We start from the raw sequence: 13,255 nt of genomic DNA, 5'->3' as shown, positions 1-13,255 counted from the left end.
AGAAGGGGCGGGCTGGTGGTCTTTCTCCCTTTGGACATGGGGTAATTAACACGTCCCGTGTCTCTAATAGCACACGTTTGAAGAAGCAGAGAAGGGGTTTGATGAGACGTTGGCCAAGGAGAAGGGCATGAATCGGGATGATCGCATCCATGGAGCCTTGCTGATCCTCAACGAGTTGGTCCGAATCAGCAGCATGGAGGGAGAGGTGAGGAAGCATGTCAGAAGGGAGTCTGGCTTCCCACATGCCGTTCTGTGAACAAAACAAGGCGAGATCCTTGTCCTTACAGAGGACGTTTTACAAGGGAACCAGGCAATAAGCAAGTCGATGAGGTCACTTCAGAAGGCACCAAGTCCTGTGAAATAACGGGTTGGAGGGTAGCAGTGGGAGGGGACTTCCTCTCTGGGGTGGTGCTGTTTCAACTGAGACCCACATGATGTGGAGGAGCGAGCTTTGTGCTGCATGGTGGTGTTCCAGGAAGAGGCTTTGAGGTGGGAGAGAGTTTGGCAAATTCAGGGAACAGAAAAAAGGGAAATGTGGTTGGGGCACGGAGAGGAAGGGAGGTTGGGGAAAGGGTCAAATTCTTAGGCCTCAGGGTCGCGGTCAACACTGGCTCTTATTCTCATAGGCGTTGGAGATGCGTGCCCAGGGGAGCGGGGTGAGGGCCTCCATTTTTAATAATCATTGGCTACTGGTGCAGGGAAAGCTCGTACAGTGGCGGGAATGAAAGCAGGAGACTCGTTAGGGGGTTGTGTTTAAAAGTGCAAGGACTTTTGTCAGGGAAACAACTTATGGTGGGGGCGGGGGACGTGGAGGGAGCAGGGAGAGGCCGGCTAGCCATCAGCAGCCATGAGACAGCAAAGGAAAGTGACAGGAGCGTGCTAGGCTACCGCGCAAAGCCACCACGGGGGGCTTCCGGCCACCATGGCCCGCCCTCCCCCCCCCCCGGGAGCCCTGCCTCAGCATTCCTCCTGCATCCTGTGTTGGCTAGAGGCAGTCCGTGGCAAATGTGGCCTTGGCACAAACGTGATATTTTTAGAGTCGTGGCTGGGGCCGTTGTCAGCTGCACTCCTTGTAGTTGATTCTGTTCTCCTGGCTACCGTGGGAGGCTACTGGAGTAGTCTGGGCAAGTGAGGGTGGTGGCTTCCCTGGGGTTGGCAGTGCAGACACTGAGAAGTGGATTCAGTGTCAATCCACTGACACTGGATTCGGGATACATTTGGGAGTAGAGCCTCATCCACGGGTCTTCCTACGGGGAGCGAGTTGGTGTGGAATTTTGCCCCAGGGCTTCTTGCTTTAATAGACCGGATGATCATTTGGTGATGGCTGTGCTGTAGATGCGGGCGGCCTGGGCTACACTGTACGGAGAGCTCAGGAGTCCGGCTCGGAATCCCCATTCATGTGTACACTGTGTGACTTGGGTACATTATTTTACTTCCTTTAGCCTCATTTTTCCTTGCTGTTAACGGGGATCTCCACCTCACTGGGCTCCTGGGAGGTTTCCAAGTACACTTGACCCTTGAACAACACAGGTTTGAACTGCATGGGTCCACTTCTAGGTGGGTTGTTTTCGGTACACATACTGGAAAACTTTTTGGGAGGTTTGTGACCGTTCAAAAAAACTCACAGATGGGAACCTCATAGCCTAGAAATTAAGAAGCTAAGTATGTCACGAAGGCGTAACATAGATGTAGATCGTAGTCTTATTATTGACCATCGTAAAATATACACAAATCTCTTGTTAGAGTTAAACGTTACCTAAACTTATGCACACGAGCATTCACAGACTATACCTGGTGCCGTTTGCAGTCGAGAGAAATGTGAACAAACACGAAGGTACAATATTAAATCCTAACCGCATAAAATTAACTGTAGTACAACCGTACCGACTGTAGTAATTTCGTAGCCACCTCTGTTGCTGCTGCAATGAGCTCAAGTGTTGGGAATGTCTGGTTAAAACACTGTGCGAGGCTGATCATCTCCATGTGCCCAGTTCACCCCTCCAGTAAGCCGCGTGTCGCAAAAGCGATCTGTCGATCTGTCTCCGTCCTCGTGTGTTTTTCATCGTGTTCAGTGCGATACTGTAAAAAAACCTTGAATAATTCTGTGGAACCCATGTGAAGTGCCACTGGCAAAGTTCTCCCAAGAAGCAAAGTCATGATATTGTAAGAAAACGTTGCCTTGCTTGAGACGTACCACAGCTTGAGGTCCACAGCTGTGACTGCCCACCGTTTCAGGATAAATGAATCCAGCATTTAATCCACCGTTGCAAAAAAAGAAAAGGACGCTGAAGCGTGAAGCTGTTGCCACAGCTGTGCCTACAGGCGCAAATCTCTTGCACTTTTTGAGAAATAGCTTTTACATTTATTTATTTTTGATGGAGAGAGACAGAGCACAAGTGAGGGAGGGGCAGAGAGAGAGGGAGACACAGAGTCCAAAGCAGGCTCCAGACTCCGAGCTGTCAGCACAGAGCCCGACGCGGGGCTCGAACTCACAGACCGCGAGATCATGACCTGAGCCGAAGTCAGACGCTTAACCGACTGAGCCACCCAGGTGCCCCTTGTGAAGTGTCTTTTGATCGCATATGGTAAATGTAGCTTTTATGTGGGTTCAGGATTGCCTTAAGGAAGGCATACTTAAAGACTCTAACGTGATTTGAGAAAAAGCAAAGTCATTATATGACAACGTAGAGCAAACGGAAGGTGAAGGACCTAGCACCGGAGAATCGGATGCCAGCAAAAGATGGTTTGATGAGTTTGGAAACAGGTTTGACTTAAAAAAAAAAAAAAAATAAGTGAAGATAACAGGAGAAGTAGCTTCTGCTGACCGAGAGGCAGTAGATGAGTTCCCAGAGGCTGTAAAAGAAAATCACTGAGGAGAAAGGGTATCTGCCTGAACGTGTTTTTAATGCAGACGAAAGTGCCCTGCTCTGGAAAAAAAATGCCACAGAGGACATTTATTAGGAAGAGAAGCGAGCACCAGGATTTGAGGCAGGAAGGGGCAGGATAATCCTGCCATTGTGCAATACGGTCCAGTTTACAATCAGGACGGCCCTTATCTATAAAGCCGCTAGCCCTCGAGCTTTGAAGGGAAGAGGTAAACACCAGCTGCCAGTCTTCTGTTTGTAAAACAAGAAGGTCTGGACACAAGAGCCCTTTTTCTGGATTGGTTCCCTTGATGCTTTGTCTCTGAAGTCAAGAAGGACCTTGCCGGTAAAGCGTCGCCTTGTACAGTTCTTGCCATATGAGCCAATGCCCCTGGCCACCCAGAACCCCATGAGTTCAATACTGGAGCCATCGAAGGGGTTGACTGCCCCCAAACACAACGTCTCTATTTCAGCTTCTGGATCAGGGTCATGACCTCTAAGGCTCGTTACACATGGTACTTTATGAAAAGGATTGTCAACACTTTGAAGAGAACCCTGATAGAAAGTCTAGAAGGATTCCATCGCTGAAAATCCATTTTGGTTGTAGAAGCCACAAATGCCATCAAGCCTGGACCAGTAAATTCCTGCCGGAGAGAACTGTGGCCAGATGTCGTGCATGACTTCACAGGACTTAGGACAAAGCCGATCAAGGAAACCATGAAAGAGAGTGAAAGAACGTGGAGGTGGCCCAAAAGATGGGCGCTGAAAGGTGATATGGATCTTGGAGAAATTCAAGAGCTAACAGACACCACACCAGAGGAATTAACAGAAGACGGCTTGAGGGAGACGAGCATTTCTGAACCAGTGCCGGACGACGAAGACCTCGGGAAAGCGGTGCCAGGAAACCGATTGACACTGCAGTCCGGCAGAAGGGTTCGAGTTACTCAAGACTGCTTGTGACTTCTTTTATGACCTGGATCTTTTTCTGATACAGGTACTGAAACTGAAGGAGACAGTGGAAGAAAGATTGGTACCGTATAAAAACACTGTTAGAGAAGGCGCCTGGGTGGCTCAGTCGGTTGAGCATCCGACTCTTGATTTCAGCTCAGGTCATCACAGTTCGTGAGATCGAGCCTCACGTCAGGCTCTGTGCTGTCAGCATAGAGCTTGGGATTCTCTCTCTCCTCTCTCTTCCCCTCCCCTGCCCTTCTCAAAATAAACATTAAAAAAAAAAAAAACATTGTCAGAGACATGGAAAAGCAAAGAAGTCAGACAAACTACAACGTATTTCTGTAAAGTTACGCAGAGCGCTGCACCGCGTCTCCAGCCTCCCCTTCCCCCTCTGCCACCCCTGAGGCCTCAAGCCGACCCCTCCTCTGCTTTAGCCTACTCACCAGGAGACTAACCAGGATAAGGACCCTTACGATGATGAGCCACTTCCATTTAGTGAACGGTAAATCATCATCGTGCCATAGAGTTGATGAACTCTGTGGGTCTTCGTGTGACAATCTATTGACCGTATGGCAAGAATGGTACGAGATGTTTTTGTATCCTGATCGCCTGACCATTCATCGTGTCAGACATCGTGTGCAAGACTCATGTGGCAGTGGACCGCCTATTCCCGTGTGGGCGTTAGGTGAGTGAGATTTACTGTGAAGTTAATAGCATGTTGGTTTTCTTACTGTTTTATAACTTTACTTTCAAAGAATTACGTCACCATACAGTAGAGTTCGTGTCTCTCTCTGGTAATTGGAGAAAGTGTGTATCAACCTATCACAGGTACGTGGTTTTTAAAAAAATGTATCAGCGTTTCCAGCACTGTAATGTGAATATGACTGTAATACTGTGCGCCATAAAAACTTGGTAACGACTCATTCGTCAGAGCATAGGCGAGGCTACCATGAAGCAATCGTATTGATTACACTAAGCTACCGTGATGCAGTCTTCTTGCTGCTGCTTCATTATTAGTGCCTGAATCATTATACCTATAAGTAAACACGAATTTCTTTCTCACATCTTTTCATTTTTGCTATCCGGTGTTAGTAATGCATGTAACATCCACATTGTTCTGCTTCATAGCAGATAATGTTCACGTGGGTGCTGACAGATGATTCATCTCATAAACAGACAACATAAACTTACAGTATAGAGAAATACAGGACGGGGCTGTAAATAGATTTTTCTCTTCCTCGTGATTCTCTTAATAACATTTTCTTTTCTCTAGCTTTCTTCATGGTAAGAATACAGTGTGTAATCCATACACAAAGTATGTGCTGATTAACTGTTCTTATTGGTAAGATTCCCAGTTAACAGAAGGCTATTAGCAGTTAAGTTTGGGGGGAATCAAAAGTCACACATGGATTTTTGACCTCACAGGGTGTCTGTGCCCCTAACCTCTACGTTGATCAAGGGTGGGCCATCTACACGAAGTGCCTAACACATCATCTGATAGAGTAGGCATTCCATAAACGGTAGCCCTCAGAGATTTCCCGTCTAACTATAACATGGGGCTTCCCATGGATGAGCACGTACAGCCCGAGGATCTTTGTTTTCTCCTAGGAAAACAGAACAGTGTCACCTAAATAGATTAAATGAATAGTACTTGTGCGACGCCTGGGTGGCCCAGTCGGTTGAGCGTCCGACTTCGGCTCACTCAGGTCATGGTCTCGTGGTTCGTGAGTTCGAGCCCCACAGAGTCGGGCTCTGTGCTGACAGCTCGGAGCCCGGAACCTGCTTTGGGTTCTGTGTCTCCCTCTCTCTCTGCCCTCCCCTGCTTGCACTCTCTCTCTCAAAAATAAATATTTTAAAAAAATTTAAAAAATAGTACTTGTGGTGGTACTTTATAAATCCTAAAGAATTATCCAAATGTAAGGTATCATAATTTTGTCATTGTTCATTCATTGAACAAGTTTGAGCTGAGCACCCACTGTGAGCCAGCTACACCAAGTCCTCAGAGCTAGAATAATGCAGCAGTGGACAAAACATTATATTCTAGCGGGGAGAGACAAGACACAAATAAGTGAAAATATATACGATTGACCTTTGAACATGTGGGGGTTAAGGCATCAAGCCCCCCCCCCCCCAACGCACACACAGTTGAAAATCCACATATAACTTTTGGCTCCCCCAAAACTTAGCTACCAATGAAGCCTTACCGATAACATAAACAGTCAATTAACACATATTTTATATGTTGTATAACATAATATACGGTATTCTTACAATAAAGTAAGCTAGAGGAAAGAAAATGGCGTTAAGGAAATCATAGGAAAAAGAGAAAATACATTTATAACCCTGCACTGTCTTTATGGGGAAAAAAATCCACATATAAGTGGACCAGTGCAGTTCACACTCCTGTGATGTTTGAGCACAATTGTGAAGGACGTAAGACAGCAAGCCATACAAATACATATCTGGGGGGAGCATTCTAGACAGCTGGCTCTGCAGGCGTGAAGGCCTCATGGCGGCAGCACGCTGCCTTTGGCTGGGAGCGAGATCACCACTTCGACCGAGCCGTGTGACAGGAGGGAGGTGGCGGGAGATGGGGTCAGAGGAATACCTGGACTGAGGTAAGGGGCGCATCGTGTAGGGTCTTGGGAGCCACCCTACGGACCGTGTGTGGGAAATGGGAAGCTGTTAGCTGCTAGCTGAAACGCACGTTTCAGAAGGATCGCTGTGGCTACATGTTGAGCGGGATTATCCGCGAGGCAAGGGGTGATGCCAGGAGGTCTATTTGGGAGGGAACTGCGGCAGCCTTAGCAGAGGACTTTGGCAGCTTGCACCCTAGCGGGAACCGTGCAGGCACAAGGAGGGGCTGGATTCTTGAATTTGAGATTTGGGGGTCAGTGAGGGAGAGAGGAGTCCAGGTTTTTGTACTGAGTGACCGGAAGGTTAGGGTGGCATTTGCTGAGTCAGGAGAACTTAGGTGGAAGGAGCGGTGCATTTTGGGGTAGGTCAGGAATTTGCTTTTGAACGTGTTTCAGACACCTGTTGGGCTTCTGAGCAGAGAACTGAGTTGTTCTGGGGGGATCTGGGCGGAGACCCAGATTTGAGGAGCCGTCAGCACATAGCTGTGATTTCAGGTTCCCCAGCAGCATACCAGCGTCAGAGAAGGGGGGTGCTGGGGACCTGAGGTCAGGAGGTGAGGAGCAAGCAGGGGAGACCCGCGGCGTGAGGAGGAGAGGAGACCCAGGAAAGCTCGGGATCCAAGAAGCCAAGGGAAGAAAGTTTTCTAAGAGGAGGGACTATTAAGTTGGATCAAATGCTGTATCCGAGGCAAATAGGGTAAAGGCTGAGAATTGAGCATCCGATTTAGCAGACTGAGAGTCCTTGGTGACCTTGACAAGGAGAGTGGAGAAGATGTCTGAGAAGCGAAAATACCCGTGTCGAGAATAGTGTGCAAGTTGAGAAATTGTTTCCTGTGCTTCTCAGTTTGGACTGTTTTTAAGCAGCCGTTTGGCTAGGAAATAGCTGTGAATTCTCAGCCAGTCCATTTAGTCCGTGCTGCCCATGGAATTCTTCAGATTCTGAGAAAGTAACTTGCCTTAGTTGTTTCTACCTGGGTTTCCGGCGACAAGGAGAGTAGCATGTCCTCAATGGGACCCTGGCGTGGGGCCTCCCAGCACCCTGTCACCCTCGCCAGAGGGTGACCTCATCGCTGTGACCTCAGGTCTGCAACTCAGCTTTCCCAAACCAGGGGAGGGGTCCTTGGCGGCCAGCCCCCTGCCGCTTCTTCGTTGTTCAGTAGGTGGTGCTCTTCTGCCTAAGTTAGAACAAAACCAGGCCCCCTGCAAGGTTCTGGGGGAATCCAACTCCTAAAGATGAAGAGTGGGCTCCCTCCACTTGGCAAATAGTTCCCCTGCAGGGTTGGGCAGAGGAGTTGCTGTGTAGACCCCACAGGGGCTTGGCAGGTGGCACTTGTGAGTAAAGGTCATCTCCCTCCCCACGTGCAGCGCCTGAGAGAAGAAATGGAAGAAATCACGCAGCAGCAGCTGGTCCATGACAAATACTGCAAAGACCTCATGGGCTTCGGGACGAAACCTCGCCACATCACCCCCTTCACCAGCTTCCAGGCTGGCCAGCCCCCGCAGTCCAACGCCTTGGTGGGACTGCTGGGGTACAGCTCTCACCAAGGCCTCATGGGCTTCGGGGCTTCCCCCAGCCCAGCGAAGTCCACGCTGGTGGAGAGCCGGTGTTGCAGAGACCTGATGGAGGAGAAATTCGATCAGGTAGGTGGCGAGAGGCCTGCCCCCTCCTCTCCCAAGCCCCGTGCTCCCTTTCCGTGGCCAACCCTGTGTTCTCCTGTCTCAGGTGTGCCAGTGGGTGCTGAAATGCAGGAATAGCAAGAACTCGCTGATCCAAATGACAATCCTTAATTTGTTGCCCCGCTTGGCTGCATTTCGACCTTCTGCCTTCACAGGTGAGGATGTCCGTGGACACGTCATATCATTACCTGTTTAAGGGAAATCACACGGAAGTGATTCCAGGAAGTTACATCTGCCTGTCATTGGAAGCAACAACTAAGGGGCTAGTCTCTGGTTTCTCTGCCTCACGTCTGATTTCAGTGGGGCCCGGCGTAGGGTTTCCACAAGTGTCTGAGGCAGCCGACACGGGAAGGACCAGAGTGTGTAGGCAGAGAGGCAGTCCTGGAGCCAAGCGACTTCGTGCGTGTGGAAGCCAACAAGTTCATGACGGACGTCAGAGGGACCGAAGGAAGGGCAGTTTGGGTTGAGCTACTCTGCAGCAGCCCCTCTGTGGGGCGGGGAGGGTGTGGTGACCGCCCTGCTTCTGCCCCTGGCGTGGTCACCCACTGCCTCACCGCTCACGGGGAGGAAGGACTGGAGGTTTCAGAGGCAGGTTTCGGGGATGATGGCCTGGGGGCTCCTGTATTCCTGCCCTGTTTTCACTGGGCAGCAAGAATCCCCGGCTCCCAGAGCTGCCCCCGCCCAGAGGCTGGCTTCTCCCTTGGGCCTTCCTGGGCTACTCCGGCCGGAAGTGCTCTTCCCCCTTCCTCGATAGCCTCCGGCCGTGGAAAGACTTTGGCGTCAGACCTGGGATGAATCCTGCTTCTGTCCTTCACCGTGAGGTTTCAGACAGGTTATTTGACCTTCCCAGGCCTCCACTTCCTGACCCGTAGAGGCGGAATAACAACAATCCTTGCCTCACAAGGTGAATCGTGTTAATGCCTAAACACCTGCTCTAAATGCCTGGCACAGAGTAGGCCCCCATAAGTGGAAACCATTATTCTGTTATTACTGCCTCCTCTGCCTCCTCAGATCCATCTTAGAAGTAAGGTAAAGGGAAAAATTAGAATAATACTCTGGTTGCCTGTTCATACTTAGTATCCTCATCTTACCTCCCTGCTTGCTGAGTGCAGAGCCACCGTCTCGAACGTCTCTTTGCACTTCACTGTGGTGCCCGTCGCCTGTGCTTAATAAGCGTTCAGGACCAAATGAGAGCCAGGAGTGGAAGTGGAAGGTCAGCCTGACCCTCCACAGACGCCATCCTCTAGCACACAGACTCATTTCACACTCCCCAGTCCAGATGAAATAGGAAAAAAGTATAGTTGGTGAGGTGTTAAATATGCTGCGTGTGAGAATAGAAGGTGTTGAGGAAGGACAAGACAATTAGCCACATAAAATCAATGAACCAGAGAGAAATGATATCATGAAACTTGCCCATATTTTTTTCAGTTTTCCGTTTTTCCCACCTGGTACCCAGCAGCTATTCTCTTCTTTAATGACCAGACATGCCCCTGTTCAGTAGAGCTTTAAATAATTGTGGTGTGAAAGTCTCTGGTTCAAAAGAAAGTAATAACTAGGCCAAATTTGATCAAAGTCTGTCATGTTGTGGAAGCAGTTACCCCAGTAAGTTCAAAGGACCGCCTAGCAGCAGGATACAGAGGCTCAGAGGGCCCCTAGGTTTATTCTTTTGATGTGGGTTTTTGTTGTTTTATTAAATAATATACTAAAGCGTGTCGTTGATGTTCAGCCTGGGCAGCCTCCATCCATGGAGCCTCATTGGGAAAGTGCCACGTTTTTAGAGCCTACAGTTTGGACGTCGCCGCTTAAACTTCCTAATGACGGAAGCTTTGGAACTATCAAAAATGCCCTAAGATTGGGCTGGGCTCTCTCACAATATCAGATCCCTTAATCTCTTAGGGTGCTAAATCTGGCAAAGGAAATCACCCTCTTGATTTAAGCTCCTTTCCTGCTGAAATGCTGTTCCCGTCCAGAAGTCCTGTCTTCCTGGCGGACGTGATGTGATTTTCAAGCCCCAGCATGCTTCGGTGTCATTTGACCACGAGAGCCACGAGAGAAGATCTTTCTCGTCACAATAAATGCAGGGAGGCATATGTGCTGTCTGGGACTTCAGCTCACTGCCTCCTAAATGAGCTGTGGCCCTCGGCACCCCTCACTTTCTAATGGATGCGCAGTCTTGCCTTCTCTGCTGCCGTGTATATTCTGCGGGTGCACGGACTTGAGGCCAGCAAGATGGAAGGGAAGAAATAGAGGCAAAAATCAGGAAATTCCAACCTTCAGAGGAGTAATAACACTTTGGCTTAAATTGCCCAAGAATCGCCTACCCGTGCACATTGGCTGATGTAAACTTAATGAAAATACACTTGTGGCTTCCCAAATTACAGACTAAATCTTGTTCTATTAAATATAACTATAACAGAAATCTCTGGGTAATAGCAAAGTGATTTCCAGGCCTAAGCTGAATAGAATGGCCTGTTTATTGCAAACAGTATCCAACAGTACTTTAAATTTCAACATAATATAAAATCGTTTAGGTGATTCTCTTTGTTTTTAAGCAAGATTTAACATATACTTCGTAAGAGCATGTAGTCGTTCCCTCAAAATATAACACTAATGAGGACGATCGTGCCATGTTATTGTTTCAGAGGCTCTTTAAGTTTTTGGTGGGTGTTTTTTTTTTTTTTTAATTAAAGGGGAAAAAAAATCTTACATTTCTAATATTTCCAAAAGATGTATCTGAGGAGTGATTAGCAAGCGATTATCAAGACTGGTTAATACATCCTCTTAATTCTTCTTTACATCTTTCCAGGCGGCTGTCTTAACTTATACCTAAATGTAAGTGTTTTATAGGAACTCTGACCTTTGGTACATACACCAACCCTGACCTTGAGCCATATGCCTTGTCTTTTTTGTGATCAGATACCCAGTACCTCCAAGATACCATGAACCACGTCTTGAGCTGTGTCAAGAAGGAGAAGGAACGGACAGCAGCCTTCCAAGCCCTGGGGCTCCTTTCTGTGGCTGTGAGATCTGAGTTCAAGGTCTATTTGCCTCGTGTGCTGGACATCATCCGAGCAGCCCTACCCCCAAAGGACTTTGCCCATAAGTAAGTGTCTCTATTAGGATTTCACCCTCCGCCCCACTTGGTTGGGGAGGAAGGATGCTCTATCGCAGTTTCCATGGAGCTCAAGCCCATTCTCTGCATCATTAACCACCAGGGTGTAGCAAGTCATACAAAGAACAACCCTTCCTCAGTTGAGTTCCAACCTTTTTCAAACTAAGTGATATACGTGTGTGTGTGTGTGTGTGTGTGTGTGTGTGTGTGTGTGTGTGCATATGTATATATGTACGTATAAGTAGATTGGCCTGGTGAAGGGATAAGCCTCCCCATTGTAGAGCCCAGCCTTCTCGTTGCGGGGAGAATTTCTTTCCGTCCGGTGGCTGTGCTCTGCACCCTGGTCCCTGATGTACACATTGTTCAGTTCGCTTCCTGAATAGGTACCTTGGCCAGCACCGCGCTAAGCCACATGGTGCCTTTTGTGCCAATTCAGGAAAGGGGCCCCTTCCTCAAGACACGTGACTGCCATCTGCTGGGCTGTTGTAGATTTAAATGTGTGGTGACTAGGGTGTGGTGGGCCCCCTAGAATTGGGCAGGAGATGACCGGCACACCAACGAGTCGTGGCCCTGCCTGGGTAACCTGCCCTCCTCGCCCCAAGGCGATTTTGAGGTGGGGCATCACAGAATGTCATTGTGTCTCAAGTGGCCACTCACTCGCTCTTTCGGTCCTCTGCAGGAGACAGAAGGCAATGCAGGTGGATGCCACAGTGTTCACCTGCATCAGCATGCTGGCCCGGGCAATGGGGCCAGGCATCCAGCAGGATATCAAGGAGCTGCTGGAGCCCATGCTGGCAGTGGGACTGAGGTGGGTGTCGGAAACCTGAGCTCCCGTCTCGGGGAGTATGAGACTCAAACCGCGGTTTCGGGGTGGTGCTGAAAGCGAGGTGTGGGTGTTTGCGTGTGAGATTGGGTAGGCGGTTGGGGCGCCTGGGTGGCGCAGTCGGTTAAGCGTCCGACTTCAGCCAGGTCACGATCTCGCGGTCCGTGAGTTCGAGCCCCGCGTCGGGCTCTGGGCTGATGGCTCAGAGCCTGGACCCTGTTTCCGATTCTGTGTCTCCCTCTCTCTCTGCCCCTCCCCCGTTCATGCTCTGTCTCTCTCTGTCCCAAAAAAATAAACGTTAAAAAAAAAATTAAAAAAAAAAAAAAAAAAAGAGATTGGGTAGGCGGGACAGCTCGCGCTAAACACGGGCTAGTTTTGAATCCTGGTTTCATCTCTAGTTAGCTGTGTGATCCCGACCCGGTTACTTAACTTCTCCGAGCCTCCATTTTCTCACCTGAAAAGGGGGCACGATAGCAGCTCCTGTTGTCTAGGGTTGTCATGGAGGTTAAGTGAAGGAGTTCATGAAATAGCCACTCTCGGCACACCACTTTGTGTATAAGAAGTGCCCGACCGATGTTCGCAGCTATTTATGTTATCGTTGGGAAATGGCCTGGCTTTCCTTGCATTAGTTCTCTTTCTCTGTAAAATAAGGACGATGCTCTCCGTTTGCTTCCCTGATTTTTAATCGAGACTTGGTCTTCTGCAGTGGCTAAATTATATTAAGCAAGTTCCTCTCTGGCAAAGACCAGAAATTCGTAGATTGATCTGAAACCTCTGACCAGGCCAACAGAGTTCCGGTCATTTATCCTAGTTTGTAGTATCCTTTCTACTTTAAAGACCAAGCGGTGATGGGCCTAACCCCTTGCTGGACGGGAAGGGCTGTTTCTTGTCAAGAACAGACAGATGTCTTGTCCAGCACCATACACGCCTGGTTTCCTTCCCCTCAGCCCTGCCCTCACTGCTGTGCTGTACGACCTGAGCCGTCAGATCCCACAGCTGAAGAAGGACATCCAGGATGGGCTACTGAAGATGCTGTCCCTGGTCCTTATGCACAAACCCCTCCGGCACCCGGGCATGCCCAAGGGCCTGGCCCATCAGCTGGCTTCCCCTGGCCTCACAGCCCTCCCTGAGGCCAGCGACGTGGGCAGCATTACTCTTGCCCTGCGAACTCTCGGCAGCTTTGAGTTTGAAG

At 49.2% G+C, this 13,255-nt stretch overlaps 1 protein-coding gene across 3 annotated transcripts in view; it reads left to right on the top strand.

The window, feature by feature from the left end:
• The window catches only part of MTOR (mechanistic target of rapamycin kinase), a 134,450-nt gene that overhangs the window by 6,807 nt on the left and 114,388 nt on the right, over window positions 1–13,255 (top strand). For 2 of the 3 annotated variants that reach the window (XR_005786404.1, XM_040461178.1), the window contains exons 6-11: window positions 71–205; window positions 7,817–8,092; window positions 8,175–8,283; window positions 11,045–11,231; window positions 11,920–12,048; window positions 13,011–13,255. Coding sequence is in view for 2 of the 3 variants with exons in the window: in XM_040461178.1 (XP_040317112.1) it covers window positions 71–205; window positions 7,817–8,092; window positions 8,175–8,283; window positions 11,045–11,231; window positions 11,920–12,048; window positions 13,011–13,255 (1,081 nt within the window). In the remaining variant the exon portion in view is untranslated. Of the gene's footprint in view, window positions 1–70; window positions 206–4,092; window positions 4,501–7,816; window positions 8,093–8,174; window positions 8,284–11,044; window positions 11,232–11,919; window positions 12,049–13,010 lie in introns of those variants that run through there. The other variant, XM_040461193.1, reaches the window with a different exon arrangement.

Source organism: Herpailurus yagouaroundi, unplaced genomic scaffold, assembly GCF_014898765.1.
Source record: "Herpailurus yagouaroundi ecotype Mexico unplaced genomic scaffold, PumYag 77, whole genome shotgun sequence".
Classification (NCBI taxonomy): domain Eukaryota; kingdom Metazoa; phylum Chordata; class Mammalia; order Carnivora; family Felidae; genus Herpailurus; species Herpailurus yagouaroundi.
Note: the sequence above shows the minus strand (reverse complement) of the source record. Positions and strands in the feature narration are given on the sequence as shown.